The following is a 15798-nucleotide window of genomic DNA, read 5'->3' on the forward strand; positions in this document are numbered from 1 at the left end:
AAAAAAAACAACATAAAAAACAAATAAATTAAATTATGTCTCAAGATCCTGCTCAAATGTTCACATTCTATTAGCTGTGAAAAAATGCAGAGTATACAGTCCCTGACTTATCCACCATCAGAACAGTATTTTTGTGGAACAAAGTAACTAACATCAGTAAAAAGGTCCTTTTAGGATGCTTGAAATAACTATTATTTAACAAAATAGTGATATCAATTTGAAAAACAAAATACCTGCAATATCACAGTACTACTTTTGTAGTATACAAAAGGACCTTCGCATTGCTTGCTAGCGGCAAGTCCTCATGGTGTCTCGCTAAGTGGACTCGCAGATTTGTCGTGTTTTCCCGAATACTTTATTCGGGCACGACACATTTTTACAAACGGCATGGGTTTTGTCAATTACTGCGCACCCAACTTTGTGTAGAAATCCAAAATGTGTCCACACTTCAGCCTTTTACGCCGCAGGGGCCGCTGTTATGTGCTGGCATTCCACCATGTTGAACTGTGTTTATGTGTGAGGACGTTTCACTCGTGAATCTCGTTCAACGTCCTTGCCTAATTGACTACGGAAGTGCTGCCACCTAACGATCGGAGGTTTAAATTAAAATCAGAATTGAACCTTTGCCGTGTCTGAACTTGAATGAATACCATATACAGTCTATGATAAATGCCTAAAAATATCCATATTATACTTTTTAATATCAATACAGTATCGTGGAACGAAGTATCGCGATAATTAGATTAGATTCAACTTTATTGTTATTGCTCATGTCACTGGTACAGGGCAACAAAATGCAGTTAGCATCCAACCAGAAGTGCAATTTTACAAGTACCTTAGTAGTAAGTAAATGTAGAAATAGAATAGAGCTGTAAATGGACAGATCTATGTACAAACTATAACAGGCTGTGACTATAATACAGTGAGGATATGTACAGGGATATAAATGACTATAATATGGCTATTGCAGATTATACAGATTATAAACAATATGCACAGTATGGATGTGACAATATATAATAATAGTAATATGTACAGTATTGCAATGAAGTGACTATGCTACAGTGTCACTGATATGATATTTTCTTACACCCCTATTATTTAGTGTTAGTGTAATATCAATAGTATATACTGTAGATATTTGTCTTGGGATGGAAACAACAAAAGGACACCATAACAAAGACGCTTAGTCACTTTTAGTCACTTTTCTAGGTGAATATGTTTGTGCGTTGCAGGCATTCTTCACACTATTGAGCAGGAAGAAAGTCAGAACAGGTCGTCAGCGGATTTGAGGATACGCAAGACACAGGTAGAGCAAATACATACCTTCTCGCTGCTTGCTCATTTCTGAATGAGTTCTCCGAGCAACAAGTCATTCTGCTGTCCCAGCACTCCACCTTGTCCCGCAAGTTTGTGGAGGTGATGTCCGAGTACAACACCACCCAGTCGGACTACAGGGAGCGCTGCAAGGGACGCATTCAAAGACAGCTGGAGATCAGTAAGTTTGAAAATTGCAGTAGATATTTTAGTGTGGATCACACTGCACTGCAAGGTGGGGGGCGATACCACCATGTTTTACCCAATATAGTAGGCGTGTGTGTGTATGTGTTACGGACCTGTGGAGGACAGGAAGTGACTTTGGGAGTTCAGAGTTGAGTTTCGGGATTACAGCCGACAGGTAAGTTACTTCAAACATTGCAGTTCATAAAGGTTTTAGACACTGGAAGTGATTATTTTCATTTCCTTTATTTATTCATTCATTCATTTTCTACCGCTTATCCTCACAAGGGTCGCGGAGGGTGCTGGAGCCTATCCCAGCTGTCTTCGTGCGAGAGGCGGGGTACACCCTGGACTGGTCGCCAGCCAATCACAGGGCACATATAGACTCCTTTATTTATGTGTTCTACAAAAACAATAAATCAGACACTAAACAAAACATTCATTCATTCATTTTCTACCGCTTTTTCCTCACGAGGGTCGCAGGGGGTGCTGGAGCCTATCCCAGCTGTCTTTGGGCGAGAGGCGGGGTACACCCTGGACTGGTCGCCAGCCAATCATAGGGCACATTTAGACTCCTTTATTTATGTGTTCTACAAAAACAATAAATCAGACACTAAACTAAACTGTATTCCGTTACTGTATACGGAATACAAGTTACTGTATTCCATTGGAAAAGTGTTTTGTTTTGTCATAAACTTAATAAATCTGCAAATGAACATTAATACAAAGTACCATATCTTCTATTTAGTATACATATTTTATATATTTTCATATTTTTTCACTACCTATTGCTGTAAGGACCAGATATCCCCATATTTTTTCCCAGCATTTTTGTACCATTGTAGCATTGAGTACCGTATTTTCTGGACTATAAGCCAAAAATGCATAATTAGGTCGAAAAAAACATACATAAGTCGCACTTTTTGTGGGTAATTTATAATAATTAGGTAGAAAAAAAAACATAAGTCACATTTTTTGTTGGTAATTTATAATAATTAGGTAGAAAAAAAAGATACATAAGTTGCATTGGAGTATAAGTCGCATTTTTTGCAGGTAATTTATAATAATTAGGTAGAAAAAAAACATACATAAGTCACACTGGAGTATAAGTCGCATATTTTGCGGGTAAGTTATTTTACAAACTACTTATTACTACTTTCTTAAGATATGCTAACACAATGGTTATTCAGCTACACAAAAAATAAACATGAACAGAAAAGGTGTCCAGTGTTTATGTAACATAAACAGTTTTTTCATTTATAAGTCGCTCTGGAGTATAAGTCGCAGGAACAGCCAACCTATGAAAAAAAGTGTGACCACCAACAATTTATAGTACTCAACATGAAATTTGACTCCTGAATATGCACTCCATTTTGTTTGTATTTTCCTGGTTTCATTTTTAAGTTCAGTCTATGCAGTACAGATACATGAATAATGTTAATGGTAATGGTTTAATTTCATTTGAACATGCATCAGATTACAATTGAATGCATCACATAATCAGTTCACAGTTCCACATGTCCAAAAGGAGTAGGAAGAAGCAAAGCTTATTAAATCCTACCCCTCCATCTGCTACTTTTACAATCAGTGACTGTTACATTTGTTCACTTCCTGCTTTCCTAATATCGATAAATATTATCAGTTTCTTTAGTACTTCAAATCGGGGGGCATTATTACCGGTAGCAATGTAAGAAGAATTATTCTGATAAAAACATGAATGAATAAACCTGCTCAGCTTTACATGGGGCTTCTCTGAGGTTTGAGTCACCATGGCGACAAATAAGAGCCTTCCAGGCATTTGAGAGCCAATGTGGAGTGGAAATTGGCTGGTGGAAGTGGAAGTGTGTGAGGAAGGACCGACAGCACTGTTACCTTCGGTTCATCCGAGTGATAAGATTTAAAGGTTTAAAGGTTAGAGACGGATCCGGGGTGTGATTGCACAGTTTAAGGTGTTATAGGTAAGCAGTAAGAGGACATGTAATAGAGGATGTGTGTGTGTGTGTGTGTGTGTGTGTGTCATCACCAGTCGACCATGACTCATTTGCTCTGTCCTTCAACTCAAAATGGTTCATAACGTGGAAAGACAAAGATCATTTGTTAAAGATGTTGTGTTTTAATGTGAACGCTCACTCCTTTGTTTTGCTTTTTATCCCCTGCCATTATTATAGTAAAAGTAGAAAAGTAGTGTTTGACTGCTTCCTGCCACGATCCCATAATAAACATTCATTCATTCATTCATTTTCTACCGCTTTTTCCTCACAAGGGTCATTATTAATCATTATTATATTATTAATTAGCCTATTATTACTATCATCATTATTATTCTTACGATTATTACTACTACTACTAGTAATAGTAGTAGGCCAGTATTAGCCTGCTGATTGGCTTGCTTATTAGCCTGCTTTTGCCCTATTATATGAAATTTGTAAAAAAAAATAATTAATTAAAAATATCAAATTGTTTTATTATTATTATTTTATTATTTTATTTTATTTTAAATTATTTGGGGGGGCTGAAGCCTCTAAAATAGGCCTAATGACGCCACTGGTCAAACCTCTTTCTTTTTCATTCATGCTGGAGCCTATCCCAGCTGTCTTCGGACAAGAGGCGGGGGTACACCCTGGACTGGTGGCCAGCCAATCACAGGGCACATATAGACAAACAACCATTCACACTCACATTCATACCTATGGACAATTTGGAGTCGCTAATTAACCTAGCATGTTTTTTTGGGATGTGGGAGGAAACCGGAGTACCTGGAGAAAACCCACGCATGCACGGGGAGAACATGCAAACTCCACACAGAGATGGCCGAGAGTGGAATTGAACTAGGGTCTCCTAGCTGTGAGGCCTGCGCGCTAACCATGCGCTAACTAGATAGGAATGCAAAAAGTGCATCTCCAGTGACATATTGCAGTCAAGGGTTTTGTAGGACTTCAGGAAGTTTGCCACCAGCTGCTTATAATTATAATTATTAATTGCATGCAAACTCCACACAGAGATGGCCCAGGGTGGAATTGAACCCTAGCTGTGAGGTCTGCGCGCTAACCACTCGACCGCCGTGCAGCCCCATAATAAACATATTAAAATATAAAACATTCCAATGTAATATATAGAAGTAGTTCTTCTGCTTGGCTCCAGCGGGATGATGCCTGCTCTGAATTTTGACACCAATTATTTTTAAATCACATGCGTTCCTGTAATGTATTAAAAAGTAGAGGAGTCAGATGGCAAGAGAGCAAATAGAGAAGGACAAACGTTTCCTTTTAATTAAAGTTATGCCGGGTGGGAATCATGTGGACGGATGGAGAAGTGAATTCCAATTAAGAACAAGTTTTTAGCTAATTGTCACTTTCTTCCACTTTTTTTTTTTTTAGCTGGAAGAAATACGACAAATGAGGAGCTGGAAAGTATGTTGGAAAGCGACAACCCAGCTATCTTCACATCGGGAGTAAGTAAGCGACAAAAGTGTCCGCTCCCGTTCATGCACGGTCACTTCAACATAAACGTGTGTGTTTGTCTTCCAATGCGTAGATCATCATGGACAACATCACCCAGCAGGCCATGAACGAGATTGAGACGCGGCACAACGAGATCATCAAGCTGGAAAACAGCATCCGAGAGCTTCATGACATGTTCATGGACATGGCCATGTTGGTGGAGAGCCAGGTGAACAACGCTTCACTTATATCTTGGCTTCTTGGGAAACGGATGCAATTATTTTTCCATATGCAGTATATATAAAACAAGAATAAATTGGCAATAGCAACAATATAGAGAGGTTGGTTTGCCTTTTAATGCAACCCCAGTGAGAGGCATTTCAATATAGTATACTGCATGAGCATTGTGATAGTAGTTATCTCACTATAAAGTACCTTAAAGGGTAACTGCACTTTTTTGCCCACCATTCATAACCCTTATATGAAACATGAATACATATTTCTTTCTCTTTTAGTATATGCATTGTAACACCACAATATGAGTTAATATGAGCTGGCTAACAATGCACGGCATCCGGACACACCTATTTTAACTATACAAAGTACCATATCTTCAATTTAGTATTTATATTTATATTACATTTATTATATTATATTTATATATTTATTTATATGTGTATATATAGTACTTCTATTTAGAGAGGCATTTCAACATAGTATATTGCATGAGCATCGCTATAAAGTACCTTAAAGGGGAACTGCACTTTTTGGGGGAATTTTGCCTGCCATTCGCAACCCTTATATGAAACATGAATACTTATTTCTTTCTTTTTTATATGCAATATAACACCACAATATGAGTTCATATGAGCTGGCTAACAATGCACGGCATCCGGACACACCTATTTTAACTATACAAGGTACCATATCTTCTATTTAGTATTTATGTTATATTATATTATATTTATTATATATTTTTATATTTTATATTTATTATATTATATTTATTTATATTTCTATATAGTACTTCTATTTAGAGAGGCATTTCAACATAGTATATTGCATGAGCATTGTGATAGTAGTTATCTTGCTATAGGGTACCTTAAAGGGGACCTGCACTTTTTTTTTTAATTTTGCCCACCATTCATAACCCTTATATGAAACATGAATACATATTTCTTTCTCTTTTAGTATATGCATTATAACACCACAATATGAGTTAATATGAGCTGGCTAACAATGCACGGCATCCGGACACACCTATTTTAACTATACAAAGTACCATATCTTCTATTTAGTATTTATATTTATATTACATTTATTATATTATATTATATTTATTATATATTTTATATTTATTATATTATATTTATATATTTATTTATATTTCTATATAGTATTTCTATTTAGAGAGGCATTTCAACATAATATATTGCATGAGCATTGTGATAGTAGTTATCTCGCTATAAAGTACCTTAAAGGGGAACTGCACTTTTTTGGGAATTTTTTCAATTTTTTTTTTAGACCTAAATAAGACTTCAATAAATGTCTTCCGGACGTTGGGGATTCAAAGTTGGGTTTTAGTTGGACTATGGCCACAACAGTAGCCCGTGTTGTTGCTATTATTATGATGATGAAATAATAATAAAAGTCCTATGCGTGTTTTTAGTGACACCCAGTGGCCAGTGCAGGCTATAGTTTATTACCATCTTGTATTGCATTCATCTGTATTAATGTTTTACTTCATTTATGTAGAACATTTTGATGCTTTTATGGGCAAATAATACGCCATAGTCAACCACAAAAATATACAGAACGAGGGAGCAATGTAGGACCGTAGGTTAAATCATATTTTAAAAAAATATATAATATTTAAAAACAACAGTATATTTGTATAATGAATACAATTATTTCATAATTCAGACAACTGGAAGCCAGAATTCCCTAACAAAAATAAGCAGGTTTCTCTCTGCAGAGCTGCCTTTTATGAATAAAATCAAATATTTATCATGTCTATTTACATGACTGAACAAATGGATGATAGTGTTTGTTTTGCTCCTGAAATTATTATTAAGAATTTATTCCCATAATATATCTCTGCTGTTTATATGAAATATAATGTCTGTGTGTGCGTCTTTGTTATTGTGTACATACAAATGTTTTTTTGCTGTGCAAATGAATGATTTAATTCCAAATATTTAATTCACTAACCTCTCTGTCATGAAATGGTACATGATTGTCTGTTGATATTTCTCAGCTTATCGCCCCCCCTCACCCCTCCCCTATCCACCCTTTCAACTTCTACTGTTTTCTGTGCCTCGTTTTTTTCCACACTTTGTCTCCACAATGAAACTAAGCTGTCAAGAACGCAGCGGCACTCGCCATCTAATACAAAAAGGTAATTGACTTTATTTTCAATTTTTTTTGTAGAAGTGTATGCACCAAGACTTTTGATCTTTTTGTAGGGGGCAACGCAAAATACAAATTCAGTGTTGTGATGTTGTGTCCAGGATAGGATAGGATAGGAGTACAAAATACACAATGTAAATATAAACAACCCAAGTATTAACACATCAACAATTGTACCCAGAGTTATATACAATACAGTTTGCAGATAATATGAAATGACATAAAATATATGACCAGTCTATACACTGTGAGATCTTGCTAGTGAGTTAATATGAGGCGTTATAGAAAAATGACATCTTGCTAGTGAGTTAATATGAGGCGTTATAGAAATATGACATCTTGCTAGTGAGTTAATATGAGGCGTTATAGAAATATGACATCTTGCTAGTGAGTTAATATGAGGCGTTATAGAAATATGACATCTTGCTAGTGAGTTAATATGAGGCGTTATAGAAAAATGACATCTTGCCAGTGAGTTAATATGAGGCGTTATAGAAAAATGACATCTTGCCAGTGAGTTAATATGAGGCGTTATAGAAATATGACATCTTGCCAGTGAGTTAATATGAGGCATTATAGAAATATGACATCTTGCCAGTGAGTTAATATGAGGCGTTTTAGAAAAATGACATCTTGCCAGTGAGTTAATACAAGGCGTTATAGAAATATGACATCTTGCTAGTGAGTTAATATGAGGCGTTATAGAAAAATGACATCTTGCTAGTGAGTTAATATGAGGCGTTATAGAAAAATGACACCTTGCTAGTGAGTTAATATGAGGCGTTATAGAAATATGACATCTTGCTAGTGAGTTAATATGAGGCGTTATAGAAATATGACACCTTGCTAGTGAGTTAATATGAGGCGTTATAGAAATATGACATCTTGCTAGTGAGTTAATATGAGGCGTTATAGAAATATGACATCTTGCTAGTGAGTTAATACGAGGCGTTATAGAAATATGACACCTTGCTAGTGAGTTAATATGAGGCATTATAGAAAAACTGCCCTTAGAACTTAATATATTGCACTTAGAGCCTTACTCAATACCCGGGTATTGATATCTGTTGTTGTTGTTGTGCAGGGCGAGCTGGTGAACAACATTGAGCACAGTGTCTTGGGGGCACAGCACCATGTGTACCAAGCAAAGAACAACATCCCCAAATGCAAGAAGTTTAAAAAGACCAGCAAGAGGGTGAGAAACACACACACAGACGTTTGGAATCTAACTCTTTCTTTTTCCTCCCCTTTCCTTCTCTTTTCCTTGTCGTCTATCACCCACGTTTCCTCCCCTCTTCTCCTCCCGGACACGTTTCCTGTCCTCTTTCCGGCCTCTCCCAGGGAGAGATGATAGACCGCATAGAGTACAATGTGGAGCACTCGGTAGACTATGTGGAGAGGGCGGTTTCAGACACCAAGAAGGCAGTTAAATACCAGAGTAAAGCTCGGAGGGTGAGTCACCAAGCAGAGGATGGACAGGGCGATCGGCATGGCGTGTTGTTGTTGTGTAACCGTTGGGCATGCATGCCCGAGTCTGTGCTCATGCATGTGGCGCTTGCGTGTTGTGGGCGTGGGTGTCAACAAAAAAAGTAAGTGTTCTCTTTATTTATCTGTCTATCACCCATTAGGGACACCTTCCCAATCTAATATTTGGGCTCAGTGGTTCATATACAAGTCAGTTATGTAATTAAAATAGTGGGTTTTTTTTTTGTTCGGGCTTTAGCGTAAAAATAGGTACAAGCATTGTTAGCTAGCTCACACTAACTAGTTTTCTCCCACTGTTTTCATATGTTCATGTTTCACATAAGGATTGTGAATGCCAGGAATCTGGCAATCACAACTTTCCATGGCCCCATGGTAGGTTATTTAGCTGTTTCACTCAATAAAAGCAACGCACAGGGTACATCTACTCAGAGGAATCATACGATACAAGTTAAACATGCTAGTTGTCATGTGCAATATTGTACAATAATAAGCAAAGCAACATTTTTTTCTCAAAAAATTCAAAAAAATCAAAACTGGAGTACTCAATATTTGTACTTCTAAAAAAAACGGGCATTTTTATAATAGATTAGAATAGAATGTAGAGATTTATAGTAAACCAACCACTTTTTGGTTTGGTCAAAGGAAAGTCAGAGCTTTTCTACCTGTCACTCAACTGCACCTTATCCTGTTTTACTAAAATCTACTACTTTCCAGTATTTTCTGGACTATAAGTCACACTTTTTTTTAATATATAGGTTGGCTGTTCCTGCGACTTATACTCCAGAGCGACTTATAAATGAAAAAACTGTTTGTTACATAAACACTGGACACCTTTTCTGTTCATGTTTATTTTTTGTGTAGCTGAATAACCATTGTGTTAGCATATCTTAAAAAAAAAAAGCGACTTATACTCCAGTGCGACTTATGTACTGTATTTTCTGGTCTATAAATCGCTCCGGAGTATAAATTGCACAAGACCAGAAATGCATAATTAGGTAGAAAAAAAACATACATAAGTCGCACTGGAGTATAAGTCGCATTTTTTTATCGTAAAATATTTATTTTACAAACTACTTGACCAAAACAGACATTACATCCTTTTGGAAGGCAAGTTCTAACATTAATAAAAGAATAGAGAACAATAAGATATGCTAACACAATGGTTATTCAGCTACACAAACAATAAACACGAAAAGAAAAGGTGTCCAGTGTTTATGTAACATAAACAGTTTTTTTCATTTATAAGTCGCTCTGGAGTATAAGTCGCAGGAACAGCCAACCTATGAAAAAAAGTGCGACTTATAGTCCGAAAAATACGGTATGTTTTGTTCTACCTAATTATGCATTTTTGGCCTTGTGCGACTTATACTCCAGAGCGACTTATAGTCCAGAAAATACGGTACTTTTTCGATCTCACTGATATTGACAACATTATTTTTAAAGTTTCCTTAAAAGTAAGGAAGCGAGGTTGCTTTTCCTTTTCCTGCATCCAATCCTTCTTGTGTTTTGCTCAATCACTTCCTGACACTTCCTGTCTCCTCACCCATTCCTCCCTCCCGCAGAAAGTGATCCTGATAGGAGGTTGTATCGCCGTGTGTTTGACCGTCCTCGTTGTTTGTCTGGCGGTTGGACTCAGTTAGGGAATGACCTGATCCTTCACAGAACAATCAGGACATGTGACTGTCATAAAGAGGCCCATTTTGCTTAAACAGCATAGCGGTCTGCAGCCCTGGAAAGGAAGTGTCCTTAATAAAGTCCATTGCTTTGATTTAGTGATTCACATGCATGTCAAACGCATGACCCTTTGCATGCTTTACTACCAACACAAACTGTTATTTAAGGTTTTGGGACACTTTGTGTCTCTTTGTATATACACACTCCACAAAATCTGTATCTTGTTCCCGTTGTTGTCCATGTTAAGTTCGCAGTTTGGACAAAAATATTGGGACACTGCTCCGGTTCATCCCAAAGGTACCTGATGGGGTTTAGGATATCAAACATTTCATCATATCTTATAAATATCAAATACAGGAAATGAAACTTGAATATACAATGAGAATAGTCAGTGTAGTTTGTACAGCTGTACGGGTTGACCATCTTCTCATTGTAAGTCTACACACAACTATCATTGTTCAGCTGCTGTCCGATAAATAGCAGGAACACCCTTGCATGGTACCGACTTGGCTCAGCTCAGCTCTACTTGCTGGTGACAATATTTCATAAGGTACTACGACATTTTTGACCATTGCTTGTCACACATTGATAAGGCAAATCTACCGTTGTTATTATTTGAGGACAGAAATAACAAAAACACATACTGCATGCTAGCCCATCCGGCCATTGTGTTATCATTTTAGCCTCAACTCCTTACAAAGGACTGAATACAGGAGACTTGTTGCTGTTTACTTGTGTACGGGGGACTATTTAAAAAATAGTTAATAGCCACATAAAAAAAAAAGAAAGTTGTATTTACAAGAAAAAAAAAAGTTGTATATTTACGAGAATAAAGTCATAAATTTACCGGGGCAAAAAAGTCAGAAAATTAATGAGAAAAAAGTTGTAAATTTACGAGAATAAAGTTATAAATTTACTGGGGGAAAATAAGTCGGAAAATTTGTGAGGAAAAAAGTTTTATTTACAAGAAAAATGTTGTAAATTTACGAGAATAAAGTCATAAATTTACCGGGGTAATATGTCCAAAATTTTATGAGAAAAAAGTTGTATTTACAAGAAAAAGGTTGTAAATTCACGAGAATAAACTCAAAAATTTACTGGGGCAAAAAAAAGTCGGAAAATTCATGACAAAAAAGTTGTATTTACAAGACAAAAGTCGTGTTAGAGCCTCTCATTCAGTTGCCACGGCAACTGAGGAAAAAAAAACCCCAGCCATTTTTGTTTGTCTTTGAATGATCCAAGGCAGTAAATTTTTCTCGTAAATACAACTTTTTTTTTTCTCATAAATTTTTGAGAATAAAGTCATAGTTTGTAACTTACCTTTAAACAATATTGTTGTTTTTGTAGCTATTTAAAACGCTATTAAAAAGCTATTTATGATGTTATGGACTTAAATTTCAAACTGAAGTAGGGCTTCACCTTTCTTCAAATGACACAGGATTAAAAGAAATTTCCGACATAGTAAATTGACAACTTTTTTCTTGTAAATAAAGAAATGAAAAAGTCATGAATTTGTTTTTTTAGTTTTTAAAACGCTATTAAAAAGCTATTCATGACGTTATGGACTTAAATTTCAAACTTAAGTAGGGCTTCACCTTTCTTCAAATGACACAGGATTAAAAGAAATTTCCGACATCGCAAATTGACAACTTTTTTTTCGTAAATAAAGAAATGAAAAAGTCATGAATTTTTTTTTTTAGTTTTTAAAACGCTATTAAAAAGCTATTCATGACGTTATGGACTTAAATTTCAAACTGAAGTAGGGCTTCACCTTTCTTCAAATGACACAGGATTAAAAGAAATTTCCGACATAGTAAATTGACAACTTTTTTCTCGTAAATAAAGAAATGAAAAAGTCATGAATTTGTTTTTTTAGTTTTTAAAACGCTATTAAAAAGCTATTCATGGCGTTATGGACTTAAATTTCAAACTTAAGTAGGGCTTCACCTTTCTTCAAATGACACCGGATTAAAAGAAATTTACGGCATCGTAAATTGACAACTTTTTTTTCGTAAATAAAGAAATGAAAAAGTCATGAATTTTTTTTTTAGTTTTTAAAACGCTATTAAAAAGCTATTCATGACGTTATGGACTTAAATTTCAAACTGAAGTAGGGCTTCACCTTTCTTCAAATGACACAGGATTAAAAGAAATTTCCGACATCGTAAATTGACAACTTTTTTCTCGTAAATAAAGAAATGAAAAAGTAATGATTTTTTTTTTTAGTTTTTAAAACACTATTAAAAGGCTATTCATGATGTTATGGACTTAAATTTCAAATTGAAGTAGGGCTTCACCTTTCTTCAAATGACAGGATTAAAAGAAATTTCCGACATTGTAAATTGACATTTTTTTTCGTAAATAAAGAAATGAAAAAGTCATGAATTTTTTTTTTTAGTTTTTGTAAATTTGCGACTTTATTCTCGTAAATTTACGATTTCTTTTCATGCAAACACAGCTTTCCTCCTAAATTTACATTCAAATTTACATTATATTCTGAAAATGCCTGAATTTTTTCATAAATGTACAACTTTTTTTCCTTGTAAAATTTACAACTTTATTCTTAAAATCTTAAGAATTTTTTTTTATGTGGCTTCAATATTTTTTCCTTGTAAAATTTACAACTTTATTCTTAAAATCTTAAGAATTTTTTTCTTAATGTGGCTTCAATACGCCGTCGTTCTAGTGCGTTCGATGCTGTAATAAAGCAACTGGCCGGAAAAACAGGTCACCACTGTACAATGTAAACATCACATAAGAGCAATGTCCTGATACTTTTGTCCCTGCAGTTTACTGCATGTGTGTTTATGAAATGAAATATTTCTAACATGTTTTCTTCTGACACCCCCCCCCATCTGCTGCCCTGGATGGACTCTTCTTTTGTCTTTATGTACACTCATTAGAAGAAAATCATGATTATTATATGCTGTGTCATTCTGGGCATCATCATAGCGTCTGCCGTCGGCGGCACGCTGGCCTGAAATGTTAGACGCACACTTTATGATTTTTTTTTTTTTTTGCCATTTTCCACAAATGCAACGGTATTACACTTATGTTGGGGCACGAGGGGCGTGTCACTTCCTGTAACGATCCATCGATGAGTTGTTTTGGCATGAGTTTCTATTTTGTAAAACGTGCGGTGCTGCTGAGTATTGTCAATGATATGATGTTCCCCAAAGTGAATCCATGTATCAAACATTTTTAATGTAATCTTTACACATTCCAAGTAAGCCAGAACACCAGCATAAAGTTTTGGCATTCAATATACATTTTTTGGGGGGGAAAAGATACTTCCAAAAATAACTTGTAGGCCGAAACAAGGGGAAACTTTGAAGACCGACAATGGAAAAAGATGCTAAAATATTCAAATTAAATGTATAATGCAATGCCCGACTTTAATGCTAGCGTTTTGGCTCAGTAGGCTACTAATCCGCAACGATTTTTTAAAGCCACGTTTACTGCCATAACTTTCCGTCCAATGTCCTCTACCTCCCTTGATAATAATACGAATTAATAATACAAATACATTTGAAAAAGTCCTGCATGGTTTAAGTTCATGTTAAATTGTATTGCAAAAAGAACTGGTTTGTACTGTATTTGTACTCTTGTCACCTCGGACTCGGCGGTGTTGCGTGAGTGCATGCGTACACATGGATAAAGAGGGTGTTTTTTTTTTTTTTTTTTTTTGCCGCTACATGTTGGAACGTGCCGTGGAATGAAAGGACCTCTACCCAAAAAGCTCTCTTAACACTGCCAGGTCTGTATGTTCAAAAAAAAAAAAAGATGTCTGCTCTGCTTGGAGTTTTTAATATCCCTCTCTAGCTTTAAATGTCTTGTTTTGTTGACAGTCATTGATGATGTTAGCATGAAGTCAAAGTAGCCCTGTAAACACACACATACACACACACACACACATACACACATATCAGACCATGTTGCCTACTCGACCTGCTGCCTTTGTGTTGTGTTGTGATGACATTGTTTTGTTTTGGATTCTTCCTGTTTTTGCAGTAAAGATTGTCCGGGGGAAAAACGTGGGTGTGCTGCTTGAGCATCATTTGCCCGTAAAATGGAGTCACAGATGGATGAATTTTTTCAACAGAAATGATAAGGCATGGTACACACGATGTTGAGCAACACGTAAAAGAGGTCTACTAAGACATCTCACCATAGAAGTGATATTATATATTATATTTTATATTATATTTTTTTGCAGTTTTTTACCAGTCACAACAAGAGGAAACTATATATATATATATATATATATATACTATATATATACTGTATATATATACTATATATACTATATATATACTATATATATATACTATATATATACTATATATATATACATACACCCACATTATATATATATATAATGTGTGTGTCTATATATACACACATTATATATATATGTGTGTGTGTGTATATATATATGTGTATATATATACGTGTATGTATATGTATGTATGTATGTATATATGTGTGTATGTACGTGTGTATATATATATATATATATATGTGTGTGTGTGTATATGTATGTGTATGTATGTATATATATGTGTATATATATGTGTGTGTGTGTTTATGTATGTATATATATGTGTATATATATGTATGTGTGTGTGTTTGTATGTGTGTGTGTATATATATGTATATATGTGTGTGTGTATACTATATATGTATATATGTATATATATATATGTGTGTATATGTGTATATACGTATGTATGTATATATATATGTATGTACGTATGTATATATGTATGTGTATGTATATACGCATATATATATACACATGTATATGTATATACCAGTGTATATATGTGTGTGTGTGTATATATACAGTGAAGAAAATAAGTATTTGAACACCCTGCTATTTTGCTATTTCTCCCACTTAGAAATCATGGAGGGGTCTGAAATTTTCATCGTAGGTGCATGTCCACTGTGAGAGAGATAAACTAAAAAGAAAAATCCAGAAATCACAATGCATGATTTTTTTAACAATTTATTTGTGTGATACAGCTGCTAATAAGTATTTGAACACCTGAGAAAATGAATGTTAATATTTGGTACAGTAGCCTTTGTTTGCTATTACAGAGGTGCAGGAAAACACCCCCAAAGCATGATGCTACCACCCCCATGCTTCACAGTAGGGATGGTGTTCTTCGGATTGTACTCTTCATTCTTCTTCCTCCAAACACGCTTATTGGAATTATGACCAAAAAGTTCTATTTTGGTCTCATCTGACCATAAAACTTTCTCCCATGACTCCTCTGTATCATCCAAA

General features: G+C 35.2%; 1 protein-coding gene across 10 annotated transcripts in view; it reads left to right on the forward strand.

Moving 5' to 3' along the window:
- Positions 1–14431, forward strand: part of stx1a (syntaxin 1A (brain)) — a 53040-nt gene extending 38609 nt beyond the window's left edge. The window contains exons 5-11 of one of the 10 annotated variants that reach the window (XR_009131405.1): positions 1236–1309; positions 1390–1498; positions 4878–4951; positions 5035–5169; positions 7298–7338; positions 8434–8544; positions 10397–14431. Coding sequence is in view for 7 of the 10 variants with exons in the window: in XM_058079850.1 (XP_057935833.1) it covers positions 1236–1309; positions 1390–1498; positions 4878–4951; positions 5035–5169; positions 8434–8700 (659 nt within the window). In the remaining 3 variants the exon portion in view is untranslated. Of the gene's footprint in view, positions 1–1235; positions 1310–1389; positions 1499–4877; positions 4952–5034; positions 7339–8433; positions 9737–10396 lie in introns of those variants that run through there. The other 9 variants (XR_009131406.1, XM_058079856.1, XM_058079855.1 and 6 more) reach the window with 9 other exon arrangements.
- Positions 14432–15798: the final 1367 nt, after the last annotated feature.

This window comes from Doryrhamphus excisus, chromosome 8 (assembly GCF_030265055.1).
Source record: "Doryrhamphus excisus isolate RoL2022-K1 chromosome 8, RoL_Dexc_1.0, whole genome shotgun sequence".
NCBI lineage: Eukaryota > Metazoa > Chordata > Actinopteri > Syngnathiformes > Syngnathidae > Doryrhamphus > Doryrhamphus excisus.